The 15,647-nt window shown below is 44.7% G+C and overlaps 1 protein-coding gene across 6 annotated transcripts in view; it reads right to left on the bottom strand.

The window, feature by feature from the left end:
• The window catches only part of RNF144A (ring finger protein 144A), a 160,129-nt gene that overhangs the window by 73,237 nt on the left and 71,245 nt on the right, over positions 1–15,647 (bottom strand). For 5 of the 6 annotated variants that reach the window (XM_077958722.1, XM_077958723.1, XM_028832003.2 and 2 more), the window contains one exon: positions 7,896–8,041. The exons of the other annotated variant lie outside the window; for it this stretch is intronic. In XM_077958722.1, the coding sequence (XP_077814848.1) occupies positions 7,896–8,030 (135 nt within the window). In that variant the 5' untranslated portion in view covers positions 8,031–8,041. The remainder of the gene's footprint in view (positions 1–7,895; positions 8,042–15,647) is intronic. 6 annotated transcript variants of the gene reach the window in all.

Genomic DNA, 15,647 nt, shown 5'->3' on the forward strand with positions numbered 1-15,647 from the left:
ATTGCTCACCCTCCACATTTTAGTTTTTCATACTCTTGATTAGGAAAAACAAACATCAAGTTAGAAAAAGTTATAACTACAGCATCCCTGGGCTCTGAGTGAAGTCCTCTGCCAAGATTAATGTGCAGGATCTCTGACAACTCCAGACCCTCATCAAGCTGTTCTGCTTCATGGAGGTTCTGGGCTAACAGAGATCTGGGTAACAGAGATTGTTGGGATCTGGGCTTTAGACTGGGACAGAACATAGCTGTCATGATTTCAGGGGCAACACTAGGAAAAAATGCTTTTCATGAAAGGAAAGATGCCACCGAGAAAACCACTTTGTATGTGTGTATAAATCAGGGTCTGTGAAATTCTCTAACAGCACTTCAGTTCATCAATACCACAAGTTTAAAAAAAAAAAAAAAAAAAAGGAGTGGCAGATATGCAAGGAGCAGGTGCACCTGAGTCAGGCTTTCCAGCAAGCACCTCACCCCAGGACAGGCCCCTTGTCTCCGAGCTGCAGCGTCCTCCCATGAGATGGAGAATCCTGCCTATTTCACAGGTTTGTATGAGAAGTGAGATGAAGCAATAAGCTACAGTTTTAGAAGGACTCTAAGAATCACGGAGAAAAATGAAGACGACTCTGGTTGTAGCCTGTGAGTTGTCAGCAGGGAATCTGAGGGGTACAGTTGCTGGTCTTAAGACAAAGGAGGTTGGGAAGCCGTTCTGTGTTCTGGGAACATGGAACAGACTTGCAGAGGCAGCTCTTTACTTTGCAGGCATCCGGCAACTGGAAGCTGAAGCTCTTTGCAACAGCCCTGGAACTCATCCTTTGCACCCTAAAGTCACTCCACCCTCCAAGTCAGCCTTCTCCCCATCTGAAAAACCAAGACTAAAAGGATGCCCTCCGCTTAGGAGAGGCAACTCTGATGGCTGGATTCATGCATCTCTGAACCTCTCAGACCCCAGAAGAGAGGCCTGGGAAGCCCACCCACAGTCCTTGGAACCCCTAGGAGCCAGCCTGCAGAGCAGACATCATCAGTCAGCCTCCTGGTGCCTAAACTCCATACTGAAAGAGCAAGCCTGGTTTCAACCATTCTACATCTACTAGGCTTTCGTGTAGACTTTCATTTGACTGTTCATTTGAACAGAGGGACCTTGAGCTGAAGGACAGTTTGAAAACGATTTCCCAGCATTCACTCTTACCAGGGCAGGCCAATACCACAGTGTAAGATATTTAGTTTCTTCTTAATCTGATGACCCTATGATTTCTCAGATACATCTCATAGAAAACACAGAGATAAAACCATAGCAACAGCAGTTGCAATTGTAAAAATAAGACTAGAAAGAGAACCACCTCACTCTCACCTGCCTTAAGCCACTTAGAACTCAAGTATGTAGGCCGGGCGCGGTGGCTCAAGCCTGTAATCCCAGCACTTTGGGAGGCCGAGACGGGTGGATCACGAGGTCAGGAGATCGAGACCATCCTGGCTAACACGGTGAAACCCCGTCTCTACTAAAAAATACAAAAAATTAGCCGGGCGCGGTGGTGGGCGCCTGTAGTCCCAGCTACTCGGGAGGCTGAGGCAGGAGAATGGCGTGAACCCGGGAGGCGGAGCTTGCAGTGAGCTGAGATCCGGCCACTGCACTCCAGCCCGGGCGACAGAGCGAGACTCCGCCTCAAAAAAAAAAAAAAAAAAAAAAAAGAACTCAAGTATGTAATGTCTGAGCATCAACATTTTTTCGGAGGGCCACTATGTGCCCACATTTATGAAAAAGCAGAACACAAGAAATCCCCTTCTCTTCAAAAGCTCCTTGAGTGGAAGTTACAGATCAGGGAACACAACCGCCACACAGTATGTGAAATGCTACGGTAAGTTTAAGCCCCAGATGTTTGAAGAGCTGAGAAACATTGAAGCCCTGTAGTTTAGGATGGCTCAGTGTGGAAAACTGAAAACACATATATATACGCATATACACACATATATATTTGTACGTATATATATGTGCATGTGTATATGTATATTTAATATCCTTATTCTGTAAGCTTTATTCTATTTTTAATTTTTTTTATTTATTTAAACTTTTTTTGTTAAAAACTAAGACACAAACACATTAGCCTAGACCTACACAGGATCAGGATCATCCATGTCACTGGCTTCCACCTCCGCATCTTCTCCCACTAGAAGTTCTTCAGGGGCAGTAACACCATGGAGCTGTCATCTCATATGATACTAACAACAATGCCTTCTTCTGGATGCCTCCTAAAGGAGCTGTCTCAGGCTCTTTTACACCTCACTTATTTTTTCAAAAGTTGTAGTACATTCTAAAATAATGATTTAAAAAAAGTACAGAATAGTAAATACAAGGCAGAATGAATTTTTCAGCTGCACTGTAATCGTATGGGACCACCATTATATATGTGGTCTATCATTAAGCAAAACATGGTGATGTGGTGCATTACCGTACGTCTCTGCTGAGCTTTAGACTAGTAGAAACCTCAGCAGAGTCCTCTCAATCTGGACCCATCGTGCCCCAACACCCCCTTTCCTTCGCTGGTCCCACTATGGTGGCTCTATCCGTTCATGCTCTCTCAAGGAGATAGTTCAAAAGCCCCTGAAGCCTTCCTGGGTACTTCTGGCAGAATTCACTGTTCTCTCTGTGCTGTCACCCACTATCCACACTGCAAATATAGCCCTTAAAGCCCCAAATGATCGCAGCCCACACCTGCATCTCCCGCTGCGCAAGGGATCAGAGGGGGCGAGGATTACGTCTTACCTACATATCCAGGGCACCTAGCACAAGCCAGGTTGCAGTACACATAATGCAAAGCTAACAGGGACATAAAGATGTGCAAAGGAAGACCAGCCCCCAAATCAGCTTAATTTCTAGGTGAGGAAATGCCACTTATTTCCCAATAAGTTACCTAATCAGAAGCTTAGGGTTTACATGTAGCTTTTCTGCAGTATACCAGGTGAATGACCTTGCAAATACATAGGAAAAAAAGGAAACAATATTGTATTATTTATCACCAGGCATGCTACTGCTCAATCCTTTATACACATTATCCCATTTAATTTATTCATGAGGTCGATCATATTTTCGAGATGAATAAACCAAGGCTGAGAGAAGTTAGGAAGCTTGCTGCAAATCACACAGCAAGTAGCAGAGGCAGAACAGAGATCTGAACCTATATTCCATTGCAATGTTCAACCACACAACTCAACCAACCATCTGGTCCCAACTTTTTATTTAAACAACTAAGAGTCGCTTTTATTATAGTTATGCATTGTGTGGGAAAGATTCTGTCTACTAAATGTTACATTTTGTTGGTTGGTTTGTTTTTGAGACAGGGTCTTGCTCTGCTGCCCAGGCTGGAGTGCAGTGGTGTAATCATGGCTCACTGCGGCCTCAACCTCCTGGGCTTGAGCAATCTTCCTGCCTCAGCATCCTGAGTAGCTGGGGCCACAGGTGTCTGCCACCATGCCCTGCTAATTTTTTTATATTTTGTAGAGACAAGGTCTCACTATGTTGCTCTCAGGCTCCTGAGCTCAAACAATCCTCCCACCTCAACCTCCCAAAGTGTTGGGATTACAGGCATGAACCACTGTGCCTGGGCAAAAAGTTACATTTTTATCTTTTTATTTATTTTTATTTTATTTATTTATTTATTATGAGATGGAGTTTCACTTTTGTTGCCCAGGCTGGAGTGCAATGGTGTGATCTTCTCTCTTCAACCTCCACCTCCCGGGTTCAAGTGATTCTCCTGTCTCAGCCTCCCGGGTAGCTAGGGTTACAGGCACATGCCACCACGCCTGGCTAATTTTTGCATTTTTAGTAGAGACGGGGTTTCAACATGTTGGCCAGGCTGTTCTCGAACTCCTGACCTCAGATGATTCACCTGCCTCAGCCTCCCAAAGTGCTGAGATTACAGGCGTGAGCCACTGTGCCCGGCCAAAAGTTACATTTTTAAGTAACAACTTTCCATGGTTATATATCAAAATCCTGTCATCCGGGTTTTAATAGCAAAATTCCTAATCACCAATAAATAGCTGGTATCAGAATAGATTTAAATCTAGCTCAAAGCAAAAAAAAAATTATATAATTTATATACATATTTTATATATATAAGTAACATATATAAAATATATGTGTGTGTATATATGTTTTATTTGGCTTATTCAACCTTGTCATGGTTAAAAAATAACTTTCACTACACTATTATTTTAAGAACTAACAGAAATGTAGACATTTCTACCTTCCCAGATAACTAGGGACCTGGGTCTTGGGATGGGACCACAGCACTGCCCTTTTTCAGCTTCACGTGTTCCCACCTTTGGGATGAGAGTATCTTCTCTAGTTCTAGCAGCTGTCTGAATGCAAACAACTCTGCCAGCATCACCACCACATTCACATTCTCAGTGTAACTGTCAAAAGGCACAAGTATAAGTCAGCCCTTAATGGCTTTAACATGTCCCATTTTAAGTTAAAACATCTTCTACATTTTAGATTTCAGCCCATGAGGAACATCCCAGGTCACTCTACACACAGGTTGCGTCTCTGACTGACACAACGAACATGGGATTGACCTCATGGTGGGATAATAGCAGCCTGATTTCAAAATACATGTCCACAATCCTTTCTCTCCGGCCAGTGCTCCAGCACGGAATTTGTTGGTGATACTTACATGTCACTATTTTGCACACAAATGTTCAGGTTTACATTTGGCCTTCAAAAGTTAGATTTCACACTAATCCAAATGGAACAATTTAAGATATCTGGTAGCTCATCACCCCCAAGCTCCCAAGGCCTAGCACAGCACCTGGAACGTGTGAACAGGCCCCACACGCAGGCTCTTGTGACCTCCAGAGAATCACAAAGAAGCCACCAGGTACCCTGCAAGCAAGGAAAGCCCTGGAGAACCTGCTTCAGGGGAGTGCCGTATTAGCAATTGCTACGCAAGTCCCTTTCGTGCTGAAATACATTTAAGGAACACAGGAAAGCGGACAGTACGTCTTTGACTGCAGATGTCTCGGTACATTCACCCTGCTCTTGGGCACCCAGGAAGCCTTGGTGGTGGAGGATGTGGGCAGGGATGTGGCATCCGTCATTAGCAAACCCACTGAACCACACAAATCATTTCTGAGTGCATCTTGAGATAAATGTTCTTCAGAAGACATTTAGGGAGAGCTGCCCAAACTCTGTTTTTACTCCTGCAGTTCTAACCCCAAACTTAGAAGCAAAATGAGAAAGAACTAGGGCTGCTGACTGCCTACCACATGACTTCACACGTTCTTCCACTTGAACTTCGAGGTAAACTATTTTTACCTCAATTATACAGATGGGGTAAACGAGGCTTGCTCAGGGCAGAAATAGAGCTGGCATTTCAGCTCCAGGACACCTGACTCCGAATACCATGCTTTTCCCTCCAGCCCTGGACTCCTTGAGATAAAGTTACTTCAGCACTTAACTGTAATTTTGTAGTAACTGTTTTTTTTTTTAAGAGTGCCTCTTTTTAGTCTTAATTTTCTTCCTTCCCATGTCTGCACCCCTCAGAAAAGGACAGTTGCAACTCCTCTGGCCACAGACTCGGGGCTTCTCCCCATGCCCTGCCCCCAGCTTGAGGCAACCTGCAGCCCACACAAAGGCAAAGGCACCACCGAAAAGATCAGGACACCCCGACACCTCCTCCCTTCTCAATCTTCAACACACAGGTGCTTCCTCCTCTTCACGCTACAGCGAGCTGCGGGCAGAGGTGGAACTAGTTTCAACATTTTAAATTTTGGTAAATAGTTGTGAAAAAAAAATCACAGCAGCGTCACTGTGTTTTGGTGTCCCCAGCAGCCTCTTTCGGAGAACACAGTGCCAGCTTCTTCCTTCACATCCACTGACTTCAGTAAGGCTTTTGGTCTCAGTTCGAGTGGCTTATTTGTTTTTACTACAATTCTCTAGAAATAGAAAACTAAAACAACAATAACAAAAATGAAGGCCTCAGCAAAAAAGCCAGGGAGAAGCAACTATTTCAAGGGTAAGAACACAAGCTGTGGCCTCTGACAGCAGGCAGGTGACTGCAGAGACCGCAAACGCACCCCCCCACCCCCACCCAACAGGCAGTTGTGGCAGAGGGGGAGCCATTCAATCAGCTGGGAAGATGTCCTTTCAGGCAAGAGGAGGTGATTTTGTGTAAAGCTGATTATTGAATTCATCTTGATGGGTTCTACCGTCCTAACGCATCTAGAAATGACGATAAGCCCCACTCACGGTGCTAACAGGACGGAGATCAATCTCCCTTCTATCCTTCTCCATCTCAGAAACATGTCAAAAGCAACTTCCTTTCCTCCAGGTTGGAGCTGTCTTCCTGGCGCTTTAATGAGGCACATTTCTTGGATGGCAACTACAGTACTGAGATCAATACACTTCATTTCAATCCGTGAGTTTTTACTGATCAGCTCGTCTGGGTCCTGCACTAAACTAGGTGCTAGGTGGATAGACAATGGGCCAGAAATTCTTCTGCCCTTAAGAAAGGCTGAATCTAGCATAAACAAGAAACAGAAGACATAGACATAAATGTCTGTAAAGCTCCCTCTCCTTATCTATAAAACAAAGATAAAAATATTTGCTGTGCCTACATACCAAGGACATCATGAGGCACAAATGAAATAAAGTCTGAAAGCTATGCAAGAAAGATGAACGCGTCAGTGACTGTTCGAGTGACAGATTATAATCCAGGCATTTGCAAAACCCACAGGGAAGCCGTCTACACCATCCACATACAACAGCAGTTAAATTCAGAAGCAACTTCTTTTTTTGAAGACAGTTTTTCATTTTTCTTTTCTGTACTTTTTAAAATGATAAACATTGTGTTTTATTTTTCAGCTTTATTCAGTTATAATTGATAAAGACTGCCATTTTATACTAAAAGTGAACAATGTGAAGTTTTGATATACATTTTTTGTATACTACACTGTAAAACCATCAAGCTAATTAAATATCCATCATCTCACATAGTTACCAATTTGTGTGTGTATAGTGAGAATACTTAAGATCTATCCTCACAGAAGATTTCAAGTATGCAAAACAGCATGATTAACTATAATTATCATGCTGTACGTTAGGTCTCTAGAACTTATTCAACCCATATAACTGCAACTTCACACCCTTTGACCTATGTCTCCCCATTCCCTGCAGACCCCGGGCAACTACCCTCCTACTTCCGGTTTCTATGCCTCATTTTCTTTTTTCATTCCTCAAACGGACAGAAAAAACATGCAAAATTCAATGAAATTAACTATGAGTAAACCTCACACACTCATTTATCTTCTGTAATAGATAAAATCTGGGGTTTGAGTTTGACCCAAACCCCAAATTCTTGACTTAGAAGTCCCCACATTCATTAAGCCCTGAAGGATCATCTGGCCCCAAAAGAATGTTGGCTACATCATAATAAATATTAAATGTGATTTTAAAATATCTATATTCTAGTTTAGCACTAAGCCAGGGAAAGATGACACTGAGGATGGAATATTCTAACTACACACAATCACTAGGTTAGCACTGCCGTAACTTCAGACATGTGACTATCAAAATACATTTGATATAAGGTGTGGAAGCTTTTGCTGTGTAGCAAGGAGAATATGCGCGATGATAAGTTTTGTGAATTGTTATCACGAGCTTCTAAAATTCTGTTTAACCGATTGCTTTTGCACCACAAGCAACTGTAATGGAAATCTTCCACTCTGGGAGCCTGCCTGACTAACAGAATAATTCTTCCAAGAACTGTGTGAAGGCCTCAACAAGAAGACGCCACTGTCAGGCAGAATTTAGTCCAAAGGTTTGCCTAGTGTCTCTGCAAACGAAAGCAAAAAGCTCATCCTAAAATCAATGCAACATGTATTTTATCCAAAAAGACCAACCAGAGTACAGAAGATGCATTGGCACTGGGCTATGGTTGTCATCTGCTCCACTGGGTACTCCCCAAGACAGAGCTTGCAAGACACCAGCGGGTCGAGGGCCAGGTCCCAGGTGGGCCGGTACCTTGCTGTGGTCATCGCAGAACAGTCTGAAACGAGAGAAGCATGGAAGGTCAGACCTCCCCACCCCTGGCATCCACCTGCTCCGTGGCAGGGGTCACATCTCCTGGCTGTAGCTGGGACCCAGGGCGGTGGCCAACTGACTGCTGGTGGGGCCTAGAGCATTTGGATGCTCCGAGAATTTTTTTTTTTTTTTTTTGAGATGAAATCTCACTCTGTCGCCCAGGTGGGAGTACAGTGGTGCGATCTCAGCTCACTGCAACCTCCGCCTCCTGGGTTCAAGCGATTCTCTTGCCTCAGCCTCCCAAGTAGCTGGGTGGCAAGTGCCACCACACCAGGCTAATTTTTTGTTTTTTTAGTAGAGATGGGGTTTCACCATATTAGCCAGGATGGTCTCAATCTCCTGACCTCCTGATCCGCCTGTGTCTGCCTGCCAAGCTCTGAGAAATTTTAACCAGGGGTGCCTGCCTTGGGTCTGTGAGTGGCTCCCTTACCATTCTGATAGTAACTTTCATGTCTGCCCTCAAAATGGCAAAGAACTCACCCACACACCCATTCTTCTCTCCCTCCCACTGATGTGCATTTTATTAAGACACCTGCCAACCAGGCTGCTAACCCAGGAGGGCAAAACCTCAGCCATCTTGGAAAAGAAGCTTTTGCTAAAATACGTATTGCTTGGATTTAACGTTCTCCACTGTTAAAGACGTTGTGAATATCAGGACAAGCCCGGGTGGAAGGGTCAGAGCAGGAGGGCTTGGTTGGGGTTGTGAGGTCTGAGTTTTCAGGGCAGCTGGAAAGGAGATAGACATCCAACAGAAGGAAGAAATGTCGTAGCATCTTTCACCAGAAGACAGGGCACAAGGGCCCCCTGGAGGGGCAGAACCAATGCTGTGCTTTTGTGATCAGAGAGAACTCTATTTCCAAACTCCCTCTGCCCACAAGCAGCACGGTTCCCTAACCATTCTCAGCCTCGGCTGGCTCATCCACACGATGGGGCTGATAATCCCCTCTCACAGAGGTGTTCTGAGGATGATGCGAGATCATAAAAGGGGTCAGCTGCACACAGCAAGTGCTCAGGAAAATCCCTTCCTCCCTGTGATGGTTAATACTGAGTGCCAACTTGATTGGACTGAAGGATGCAAAGTCTTGTTCCTGGTGTGTCTGCGAGGGTGTTGCCAGAGGAGATGAACATTTGAGTCAGTGGACTGGGAGAGGCAGACCCACCTCAGCCAGGGTGGGCACCAGCTAATCAGCTGCCAGAGCAGCCAGAATAAAAAGCAGGCAGGAAAACGTGGAAAGACTAGACTGGCTGAATCTTCTGGCCTCCGTTGTTCTCCTGTGTGGGGCTTTCTGCCCTCGAACATCGGACTCCAAGTTCTTCAGCTCTGGCACTCCTGGACCTTCGACCACAGACTGAAGGCTGCACTGTCAGTTCCCTACTTTTGAGGTTTTGGGACTTGGACTGGCTTCCTTGCTCCTCAGCTTGCAGATGGCCTATTGGGGGGCCTTACCTTGTGATCGTGTGAGTCAACACTGCCTAATAAACTCCCCTTTACATAAACACCTATCTAATTAGTTCTGCCCCTCTAGAGGACCCCAACAAATCCACTCCCCTCCCTGTGATGTCTCCTTCAGCCATTGCTTAGCAGTCAGAGAATGTGAAGATGCCGCTGCACGCCGCAGGGAGGGGTGGGACTTACTGTCATTCGAGGAGCTTATTCCCAGGGTCAAGGAGCTGTCCTAACTTAAAACAAAAAAAAAATTTATCATCCCTTTCTCAAGTTTTGTGACTCACACCTCACTGGGTGTCACTGAGCGAATATTTCATTAGGAAAACCCACCTGGTGAATTCTACATGGAAGGAGAAGGGAGAATTCACCCATCTGGTGAATTCTACACGGAGGGAGAATTCTACCAGGAGGAGAAGACACGTCTGGCCCAGAAGGAAGCGCCTGCAGGACCCTGAAAGCTCACCCAGCAGATGGGACCCAGTGAGACAGGAGGAAGGACATGAGAGGCAGAAATGAGCCAGATCCGGGGAGGAGACCCTGACTATCAGAGCTCAAGCAACTGAGGGGGTGACTGAAGGCCACCCGGGATCTGCACTGGGAATCTGCACAGGCCTTCGGCATCTGGGGCAGGAGTGGGCTGCAGTCGGAGGGGCCTCTTCCAAGGGCAGTTGATGCCTGTGAGTCACTCAGTCTAAAACACATGTGTCTCCCTCGTTACAAAAGGACTCTTTGGCACAAATTCCTCTGGACTGGCGAGCACTTCCAAGATAGTTTAAACAGGCATCATGATTTGACCTCAAGCTGGTGGGTCCTGAGGAGTGAGATAATTGGAAGCGTCACACAGCTCTCTGCGGCTGCAGGGGGTACAGACATCAAGGCGTCCTCCCCAAGGTCATTTTCATTTGGATCATTTCTCTACACCTTGAATTTTATGACTATGCTTATGCTTATGATTGCCATCGTTTTAAAACTCTCATGGGTTTTTCTGGGTCCTAAGCTGACGGGCCATGACATTTTTCTTTTTATTTCTCTGTATCTTTTTTTCTGTTTTAATACTTAATAATTTTTTTAAGTAATATCTCTTAAAGTTCACTGGACAACGTGATAATTATATTTTAAAATGTCAGCTGGCCCTAAATTGGACGACAAACCTTAACCCCAGGCACTGAGGCTTGGGGCAGGTGGCAGAAATCTGTCAGGGCTGGAAAAGTTTCAAGGGGGCAGTGGCTGGCAATTGGCTCCTCTGGCCTGGAGATTTGGGGAGAGCTTGTTTTTGACAATGTTGAAAAAGCACAGGGTACGAGTTCTGTCAGGCTGTTGGGGAGGTTGTAGGATACAGGGTTCACACTTTTCAATCAAGCAGACCTGGCCTCAAATTCCTTTTTTTTTTTGAGACGGAGTCTTGCTCTGTCGCCCAGGCTGGAGTGCAGTGGCCGGATCTCAGCTCACTGCAAGCTCTGCCTCCCGGGTTTACGCCATTCTCTTGCCTCAGCCTCCTGAGTAGCTGGGACTACAGGCGCCCGCCACCTCACCCGGCTAGTTTTCTGCATTTTTTTTTTAGTAGAGACGGGGTTTCACCGTGTTAGCCAGGATAGTCTCAATCTCCTGACCTCGTGATCCGCCCGTCTCGGCCTCCCAAAGTGCTGGGATTACAGGCTTGAGCCACCGCGCCCGGCCTTTTTTTTTTTTTTTAGCCACTTGGTTATATGACGTTGAAGAAATTACATAACTTAAATTTAACTTCTATGAACTTAATTTTTGTTTTTGTTTCGTTTTGTTTTTTCCCTCGGTAAAGCCTATATAACCATCACCACCCATGTAGACTTTGGAAGAATGAGTGAGAAGTAATATATTTACAAGTTCCTGGGAGATACTAGGAGCTTGGTAAGTGGAAGTCATTACAATAGGTCAGGTTAACAAGCTTAGACTTTAACCTACATAGACGAAATGGATAAAACAAGTTGTTGGGCAGAGATATCATATGGTAAAATTAGTCATTTAGGAAGTTCAATCCAATGGAGAAAATGTTTAGAAGAATCAAACCTCAAAACCTCCTAAAGCCTCCTCCCTTATTGTCAGCCATGCAGTATGCTCCCAGCCTGGACATCACCGAGAACGCAGTCCCCAAGGGCAGAGCTTAACTGCTCCGCAGAGTACCCTTGAATCCCCGCCTCCACCCTGCGTCAACAGTTCCCTGTCCCACAAGCCAGTTACAGCCTCTGTCCTGGACCTCTGCCCTGCTCCATCGTGCTTGGTCCCAAGACAATTCTCTTTCCTTCCAGCTTCAGATCTGGGCTCCTTTTCCTGTTTACAGCCTCTCTGTTGTGACCCCCCGGCACGGCGTACAGGGCTCCATCTGTCTGATTTCCTTTCTGCCTGGACCATGATTTCTATTTGGCCCCCAGTGGCTTCCCCTGCCCTGGGCACAGGTCATCCCGTGGCCCTCACCTCCCATTTCCCCCACCAGCCCTGTGAGCTGGATTTGAAGCAGGTCACATCACCATTTCCAGGAATCACATCACTATTCTTTCCCCAACAGAATACACAGTCTCTCAGTTGTGCTCAAAATCGTGATTCAAATGGTGACAACAACAGGATATATTTCACAGGAAAAAAAAAAAAAAAAAAAAAGGTCTATATTGTCTAAACCCATCATGGACCTTCCCTACACACAGGATGGCCTTAATATGATTTTGCAAACAGTGAACAGCTGCGAACTTGCAATTAGATTGTGCTAAGAGAATCACAATGCACAATAAAAGAAAGCAGAGTCTTTGTTTTCCTAATGGGAATGTCAAGTCATATGAAATGGCAAACTGTTTTAGGAACATCTGGTCAATTATAAGTATTATTCAATTTAAGCAATTCAAATCTGTATAAGGCAATTTACTTATTAAGCATAACTGAGGCTGTGCAAAGGATTGTGCCTTGTGATGAAAGAGGCGTGGACACAAGGATGAGAGAGAGCTGGAAGAGAAAATCGTCCATTGTGGAGAGATTCGGCAGATTCATGTAAGGTCCAAGGTGGTTCTTTGGCCACAACTATCCCATCTCTGAGCCCCAGGGCTATGGACCTCTGTAGGCCCCTATTCTTCCCACCTTTACTCCTTCAAAGCAAAACTGGGAAAGGTAGGCAGCTGCCAGCCAGTCGTCATCCACCTCTTACTTTCATGCCTTCCTCCAGCAAGTCCCTGCTCTCCTCCAGTAGCCTGGGACACTCTCGTGTTTCCTCCACAGCCTAACTCCCTTTTCCTTCCTTACCCCTTCTCCACATCCTGCAAACCCTTCACAGCCAGCATCAGTCCTGGTGCTGGGTGACATCCCCTCTGATTTCCCACATCTCTCAGCTGTCTCCCCTTTCTCTGGGTCTCTGCTGTGTGTGGTCCATGAGGCTTCTTGAGCAGTGCTCTCTGAACAGCAGCATCAGCATCACCTGAGAACTTGCTGGAATGTAACTGGTTGGGCTCCAACCCAGACTCATTAAAACAGAAACTCCGGGGAGGTGGGTGGGGCGGCACAGTGATCCGTTTCCATGAGCCTGGCGGGGACTGTGATGCACAATGAAGCCCCAGAACCACTGGTCTGTATCCTTCCACTCAACAGCATTTCCACCCAAGTCCGTCTGACTCAAGTCTGTGTGGGCTGAAGCCCACCAAGTGCACCGTTCTTCAACAATACCAACACTCAGCTGTCATGTCTCCAAGGCCCTGGGCCAGACTCTCATAGTAACTCTCATTTCTTCTGGGTAAGTGTGGCTTTGGAAGTCTACCAGCTCACCAGTCTTTCTGGGTAAGTGTGGCTTTCAAAGTCTGACAGATGTGGGAATTTATCTCTCAACTTGATGATACATTATCCAAGGGTAGGAACTATGTTCTAGCCTTCTGGACAGCGATCACTGCAGATATTCCATAATTATAACAACAATTACACACACACACACACACACACATATATATATATGTATGAGAGAGAGAGACTGTTAAATGTGCATCAGACATTGTGATCATCATTTGCATATACTACTTCATTTCTCTGCACAATGACTTTGAGACTTTGATAGTTTGCTGTTATTCAAACTTTACCAATGAGTAAACCAAGGTTCGGAGAGGATTAGGGTCACCTGCACAAACACAAAGGGCTCTTCACAGTCTGTGTGGCCCTAAGACACAGCCATTTACCGTGCTACTCCTCCTCTGTATATCCTCCTCAGCTGAATGAGATGGAGCCTTTTGGATTTGTAGAGATATAAGACAAACCAACTTCGGTGTTGCTTCTGAGCTTCCTGGGCTTAACTTGAGCATGTACAGATTGGCAGTGGCTGGGAAAAGCTACATCTTCATAATTTGGAGCTGTCATCAGCAGCAGAAATTGGAGAACGGTGGCTGAGTAGAAAGCTGGCTGTAAAAGAGCTGGCTGATTCAAGTGTACGGTTCCATGATGCTTTAGAAAAGTACTTGGACGCCGTCTCCTCCCAAGCAGATGGTGCCCACTCAATGATAAAAACTTAGCTATTTCTAGCAATCACACTCCTAGGTCCCCAGCTAATGTAAAAACTTACGTTCACATGAAAACGTGCACACGCATGCTTATAGCCGCTCAGCCGTAACTGCCAAAATTTGGAAACAACCGAGCTGTCTTTCAGCAGGTGAATGGGTAAACTATGGTATATCCAGGCAGTGGAATATTATTCGGCACTGAAAAAATAAGCCATCAAGCCAAGAAAAGACACGGAAGAAATTTAAAGGCACACTACTACATGCAAGAAGCTAACTTGAAAAGGCTACACACAAATTGATTCCAACTCTAGGACATGCTGGAAAAGACAAAACTGTAAGGATGATCAAAAGATCGGGGGTTACCAGAGATCATGGAGAGGGAGAGATGATCGGGCAGAACACAAAGAGTATTCAGGGGAGAGCAACTATTCAGCATGAAGCGTAATGGTGATTACATGTCATTATCCATCTGTCAAAGCCCACAGAATGTGCAACACTAAGGGTGAGTGAAACCTAGCATGAACTATGGACTAAATTTTACCCCCCTGGCAAATTTGTATGTGGAAGCCCTAACCCCCACTGGGACTGCATCTGGAGATTTAGCCCATCTAGAAGTCTATATATCTATATCTATGTGTGTGTATCTGTATATGTGTGTGTGTGTGTGTGTGTGTGTAGCAATCTCTCTCTACATATATAGTAGTATGTATAACATGTTATATACAATATATCATGTTATATTATATATAACATGTTATATATACTACAATATATATGTTATATAATATATCATGTTATATTCTATATCATATGTTATATTATATACCATATATGTTATATGATATATGATACATGTTATATATTTATATTATATATGTTACATTTTATATATATATACACTGCTATATATAAAAAAATTATATATATGGTCTTTAGGAAGGGATTAAGGTTAAATTAAGGTTAAATGAGATCATAAGGGTGGGACCACAATACAATAGGACTGGAGTTACACAAAGAGGACGAGAGAACTCCTATGCGCTTTCTTGGCCATGTGAGGACACAGCAAGAAGGCAGCCTCTGTAAGCCAGGGGGATGTCCTCACCAGAACTCAAGCATGCTGGCACCCTCCTCTCAGACTTTCAGCCTCCAGAACTGCAAGAAAATAAATTTCTGTTGTTTCAGCCCCGCAGTCAATGGTATTCTGTTACAGCATCCCCAACTGACTACCATAGGAAATTATGAACCCTGGGAGAGAATGCTGATCAATGTATATTCATTCATTGTGACACATGTGCCACTGTGGTATGGGATGTTAATAGCTAATTGTGTGTATGTGGGGATGGGTGTATGGAAACTCTATTATCCGTTCAATTTGGTTTGAACCTAAAACTGTTGTAAAAAAAAAAATAAGGTCTTTTTTTCTTTTTTTTAAGAAAAGGGTACCTACTGTATGATTCTAATTATATGACATTCCAGAAAAGGCAAAACCCTAGTCAGCAAACAGATCAGTGGTTACTGGTGGCTTGGGGAGGGCTGGGAGAGCAGAGGAGGCTTGAGTGGCTGAGTACAGGGCATTTTCAGGGCAATAAAACTATTCTGGATGATACTGTAATAATAGATATGTGACA

The sequence above is a fragment of the Macaca mulatta genome, chromosome 13 (assembly GCF_049350105.2).
Source record: "Macaca mulatta isolate MMU2019108-1 chromosome 13, T2T-MMU8v2.0, whole genome shotgun sequence".
Lineage (NCBI taxonomy): Eukaryota > Metazoa > Chordata > Mammalia > Primates > Cercopithecidae > Macaca > Macaca mulatta.